General features: G+C 48.3%; 1 protein-coding gene across 15 annotated transcripts in view; it reads left to right on the top strand.

Annotated features, from left to right (window-relative positions):
* The window catches only part of rerea (arginine-glutamic acid dipeptide (RE) repeats a), a 366,496-nt gene extending 361,027 nt beyond the window's left edge, over positions 1-5,469 (top strand). For 13 of the 15 annotated variants that reach the window (XM_082962263.1, XM_082962256.1, XM_082962260.1 and 10 more), the window contains 4 exons: positions 250-973; positions 2,425-2,595; positions 3,823-3,991; positions 4,807-5,469. In XM_082962263.1, coding sequence (XP_082818389.1) covers positions 250-973; positions 2,425-2,595; positions 3,823-3,991; positions 4,807-4,840 — 1,098 coding nt within the window. In that variant the 3' untranslated portion in view covers positions 4,841-5,469. Of the gene's footprint in view, positions 1-249; positions 974-2,424; positions 2,596-3,822; positions 3,992-4,304; positions 4,371-4,806 lie in introns of all 15 variants that reach the window. The other 2 variants (XM_082962261.1, XM_082962262.1) reach the window with 2 other exon arrangements.
* Positions 5,470-6,000: the final 531 nt, after the last annotated feature.

Consider the following 6,000-nt stretch of genomic DNA (forward strand, 5'->3'; position numbering starts at 1 on the left):
CATTATAACCTGTTACAACCTATTATAACCTCCTTATAACCTGTTCCAAGCTTACAACATATTGTAACCTCCTTATAATGTTTTACAACCTGTTACAACCTATTATAACCTGTTACAACCACCTTACAACCTATTATAGCCTGTTACAACCACCTTACAACCTATACCCTTCTTACACGTTATACCCTCTTTATAACATGTAATTACCTCCCAGTGTGTGTAACCGCTGTACATATTTATTTGTTCCAGAAAGCCTCCAGTTCGTGTCACGACGGCCGTATGGGTGACCCCCAGATGGGTGGCCCCGCCCACATGCGTCCTCCCTTCGACGGCCCCCCTACCTCCATCGCTGCAGTGCCCCCTTACATCGGCCCTGACACGCCCGCCCTGCGCACCCTCAGCGAGTACGCCCGCCCCCACGTCATGTCCCCGACCAATAGGAACCACCCCTTCTTCGTCTCCCTCAACCCCAACGACCCCCTGATGGCCTATCACATGCCTGGCCTCTACAACGCCGACCCGGGCATGCGGGAGCGCGAGCTGCGAGAGCGGGAGATGAGGGAGAGAGAGATGAGGGAGAGGGAGCTGAGAGAGAGGATGAAGCCTGGGTTCGAACACAAACCCCCAGAGCTAGAAGGCATGCACCCTTCGGCTAACCCCATGGAGCACTTCGCCCGACACGGGGCCATCTCCTTACCATCCATGGCAGGACCGCACCCCTTCGCCTCCTTCCACCCAGGTCTCAACCCCCTGGAGAGAGAGCGTTTGGCGTTGGCCGCGGGACCCCAGCTCAGACCAGACATGAGCTACCCGGAGCGGCTGGCGGCGGAGAGGCTGCACGCCGAGAGGATGGCGGCGGTGGCCAACGACCCTATCGCCAGGCTTCAGATGTTCAACATCACACCTCATCACCACCAGCACTCCCACATCCACTCACACCTGCACCTTCACCAGCAGGACTCCTTGCACCAAGGTGACACACCTGGCCATACAGAAACATTTATTACTAGATTAAGATCAAGTTTAAGTTTATTTACCACCTTCTTGTGAAGCATTTATATCACAACTTCAGCATCACCTCATTTCTGATTTAAAACAATACTGTAAGCAAATATGGCAATATATATATTTATATTTATATTTTATTTATATATACCATAGACTGATAGTTACTGCTATCTGGGTGTCAGGTTACTGCTACTATCTGGGTGTCAGGTTACTGCTATCTGGGTGTCAGGTTACTGCTATCTGGGTGTCAGGTTACTGCTGCTATCTGGGTGTCAGGTTACTGCTACTATCTGGGTGTCAGGTTACTGCTACTATCTGGGTGTCAGGTTACTGCTGCTATCTGGGTGTCAGGTTACTGCTATCTGGGTGTCAGGTTACTGCTACTATCTGGGTGTCAGGTTACTGCTACTATCTGGGTGTCAGGTTACTGCTACTATCTGGGTGTCAGGTTACTGCTACTATCTGGGTGTCAGGTTACTGCTGCTATCTGGGTGTCAGGTTACTGCTACTATCTGGGTGTCAGGTTACTGCTACTATCTGGGTGTCAGGTTACTGCTACTATCTGGGTGTCAGGTTACTGCTACTATCTGGGTGTCAGGTTACTGCTACTATCTGGGTGTCAGGTTACTGCTATCTGGGTGTCAGGTTACTGCTACTATCTGGGTGTCAGGTTACTGCTATCTGGGTGTCAGGTTACTGCTACTATCTGGGTGTCAGGTTACTGCTATCTGGGTGTCAGGTTACTGCTATCTGGGTGTCAGGTTACTGCTACTATCTGGGTGTCAGGTTACTGCTACTATCTGGGTGTCAGGTTACTGCTATCTGGGTGTCAGGTTACTGCTACTATCTGGGTGTCAGGTTACTGCTATCTGGGTGTCAGGTTACTGCTACTATCCGGGTGTCAGGTTACTGCTACTATCTGGGTGTCAGGTTACTGCTACTATCTGGGTGTCAGGTTACTGCTACTATCTGGGTGTCAGGTTACTGCTATCTGGGTGTCAGGTTACTGCTACTATCTGGGTGTCAGGTTACTGCTACTATCTGGGTGTCAGGTTACTGCTGCTATCTGGGTGTCAGGTTACTGCTACTATCTGGGTGTCAGGTTACTGCTACTATCTGGGTGTCAGGTTACTGCTACTATCTGGGTGTCAGGTTACTGCTACTATCTGGGTGTCAGGTTACTGCTACTATCTGGGTGTCAGGTTACTACTATCTGGGTGTCAGGTTACTGCTACTATCTGGGTGTCAGGTTACTGCTACTATCTGGGTGTCAGGTTACTGCTACTATCTGGGTGTCAGGTTACTGCTACTATCTGGGTGTCAGGTTACTGTTGTGTCATGTAGTCTCTGTATTGTATCATGATAAACTGTATGTATAAGTGTACACTGACCAGGTGGTGTTCTGACTCTGTGCAGGCGGTGGTGAATGTCTTGTGTGCCCTCCAGGTTCGGGGGGGCACCCCCTCGTAGACCCCCTGGCAGGAGGCCCGCATCTCGCCCGCTTTCCCTACCCGCCCGGCGCAATCCCCAACCCCCTCCTGGGACAGAACCCACACGAACATGAGATGCTGCGACACCCCGTCTTCGGTAAGAACAATCTAGAGCATATCAATGTCAGACCTTATTTTCACTGTACTGAGCCGAGCCGTACTGAGCCGAACCGTACTGAACCGAGCCGTACTGAGCCGAGCCGTACTGAGCCGAGCCATACTGAGCCGAGCCGTACTGAGCCGAGCTGAACCGAGCCGTACTGAGCCGAGCCGTGCCGAGCCGTTCCGAGTCCAGCCAAGCTGTACTGAGCCGTACTGAGCCGAGCCGTACTGAACCGAGCCGTGCTAAGCCGAGCCGTGCTAAGCCGAGCCGTGCTAAGCCGAGCCGTGCTAAGCCGAGCCGTGCCGTTCCGAGTCCAGCCAAGCTGTACTGAGCCGTACTGAGCCGAGTCTAGCCAAGCTGTACTGAGCCGTACTGAGCCGTACTGAGCCGTACTGATCTGGCTCCGTCACACAAATCGTAGTTGTTAGAATAGGGCTGAAAAGGACAATGTCAAAAGAAATTCATTATCTATATAAAAGTATGTGGACACCCCTTCAAACTTTTTCAGCCACTCCTGTTGCTGACAGACATGTAAAATCGAGCACACAGCCATGCATTCTCCATAGACAAACATTGGCAGTAGAATGGCCTCACTGAAGAGCTCAGTGACTTTCAACGGGCACTGTCATAGGATGCCACCTTTCCAACAAGTCAGTTTGTCAAATTTCTTCCCTGCTAGAACTGCCCTGGTCAACTGTAAGTGCTGTTATTGTGAAGTGGATACGTCTAGGAGCAACAACGGCTCAGCTGCGAAGTGGTAGGCCACATAAGCTCACCGAACGGGACTGGGGACTGCTGAAGCGTGTAGTGCGTAAAAATAGTCTGTCTGTCGGTTGCAGCACTCACTACTGAGTTCCAAACTCCCTCTGGAAGCAACGTCAGCTAAATAACTGTTTGTCGGGAGCTTCATGAAATGGTCTGAGAAACGCGTTCTCTGGAGTGATGAATCAGCAATGTTCCAACATCTAGTGGAAAGCCTTCCCAGAAGAGTGGAGGTCTGTTATAGCAGCAAAAGGGGAGACCAACTCCATATTAATGCCCCTGATTTTTGAATGAGATGTTGGGACGAGCAGGTGTCCACATACTTTTGGTAATGTGGTATATCCGAGTCAGAACAGTTTAGTCTGGGTCGACTCTATAGTGTGACAAGGGATTTATCCACCGGTGGCGTCTCTATTGGCAGTCAAGCCCATGGCCTGATCCTGTTGCGTTCCTCTCCAGGTACTCCGTACCCCCGGGACCTTCCTCCCCAGATGTCCGCAGCCCACCAGCTCCAGGCCATGCATGCACAGTCTGCAGAGCTGCAGCGGCTAGCTATGGAACAGCAGTGGCTGCATGGACATCATCACATGCACGGTGGTCCACTTCCTGGACAAGAGGACTATTACAGGTCAGAGAGACACACCTACTGAAATCACACACGCTGTAACACACTTAACCACTTACACACACACACACACTTCATCATACACGTTGACATTTCAACACATTCACTACACACTGACTGACAGAAGAGGTAAAGACTGGTAAAGACTGCTCTAGACAGCATCAGTCCTTAGATGGACTTTAAAATAAGAATAATTACATTAAATTAGATTTACAGAACAAATATTAAACATAATATAAAATGGTTAATCTGTGGTTATAAATTCTTGTTGCTAATTTAAAAAGATTTTCATTTTCATTTGTGTGATTTCTGTAAGATCATGCAGACGTTTCAAGTGATCTCGAGTTCCAGAAATGGACTCCTTTTACAGAAAAACCTGATGGCAAGTGATGTTTTACCTTAAGAAGTTACTCTGCACTTTGCATTTTCAGAGTGTGAAGCCTATAGAGTCTATATATATATATATATATCTAGACTGAATGTAGTCACTGTTGTACATGGGGTTGTGGAGCAAGTCTGTATTAACATTTTAAGTTTGGCATTGGACAAATTATACAGACCATTATCCAAATTTGGCATATTACGTTTCTTTGCAATTTTACTGATGTGGTGAATTCTAAAGTTGTTAAATGCATGCTTGTACAAGGATTTCAGCGGCTTTGTTCCAGATTCTCCAGCTTGTCACCAACTTGTAATACAATACCACCTGTGAAAATATCAGTGTGTGGATATAATTTTGGTAGTGGTGCAGGGACATGGATGTATTTCTATACAATCCGTGGGGATGCTGACGTGTGTTTGTTCATTTGTGTTTTTAGCCGGCTGAAGAAGGAAAGCGACAAGCAACTGTAACCGACCAATGGGGACGCAGAGACGCAGGAAGTTGCCTAGGACACAGGAAGTACAGGAACAGGAAGTAGTTACAGAGCAGTCTGTCAGTCAGAGGAACTCTACCTCCGCTCCTCCAAACATTTCCCGTTACGAAGAACAACAAAAAGTGATTTTTCTGTTGTCTGTTGTCCTTCCCTGTCCGTGGGTTTTCATTTTCTTTTTGTTAAGGACATTGAGAGACTTTGTTTGGTGTAACTATAGCCTTCTAGTAGTGGCACCGACTTCAAGACTGACTGTGACTTTCCTGCATGAAAACTCCTCTAAAGCTTCCACAACATGTTTGTAGGTAGCACACGTTCACTGTGCTAGTCGATGGAAAGGAGCGCTCCAGACATTATATCCACGGAAAGATTCAAAACAAAGTGCTATTGTTATTTTAATACATTGTTGGAGGTTTTCATAATTTGAAGGAAAAGCTGCAGCATGGCATTTTTTTGAGTCTGTAAATAGTATATATATATACATATAATTATTATTATTATTATAATTGTTACTAGGTGTGGACTCTGAACCAAGTCATTTATAAACCTCCAATATGTTACTGTGTTATAAAGCATTATGCCTTGTTTTAACGGGGGGGGGGGGGGGGGGGGGCAACAAAGCATTAATAGAACAGCCAAAGGGTGTTCAGCGAGGATTCCAGTCCTGTGGTGTGGGGTACCTCAGAGAGCTGTATAGTCCCAGACTCTCACGTACACAAGACTGTCCCATCCACCTCCTTTCATTAGACACCTCTTGACAAGCACCATATTGTCAGACAGAATGCCTGAACTTACTGGGTTGAGTTAATGATTTGAGACCCTTGAAGAGGACTGAGTCATCAATGGATCAGCATATCCCCTGTCCTGTCCTGCCCTGCCCTGCCCTGCCCTGTCCTGCCCTGCCCTGCCCTGCCCTGCCCTGCCCTGTCCTGCCCTGTCCTGTCCTGCCCTGTCCTGTCCTGCCCTGCCCTGCCCTGTCCTGCCCTGCCCTGTCCTGCCCTGTCCTGCCCTGCCCTGTCCTGTCCAATACCCTGATGCAGACACCATCTATTGTACTCAAAGGAAGACTAGATAGAATCCCTCAGTTACTACTCTCTGGATGTTAGGTTACTACTCTGTGTGGAAGACTAGATAGAATCT

The sequence above is a fragment of the Salmo salar genome, chromosome 15 (assembly GCF_965601325.2).
Source record: "Salmo salar chromosome 15, fSalSal1, whole genome shotgun sequence".
Lineage (NCBI taxonomy): Eukaryota > Metazoa > Chordata > Actinopteri > Salmoniformes > Salmonidae > Salmo > Salmo salar.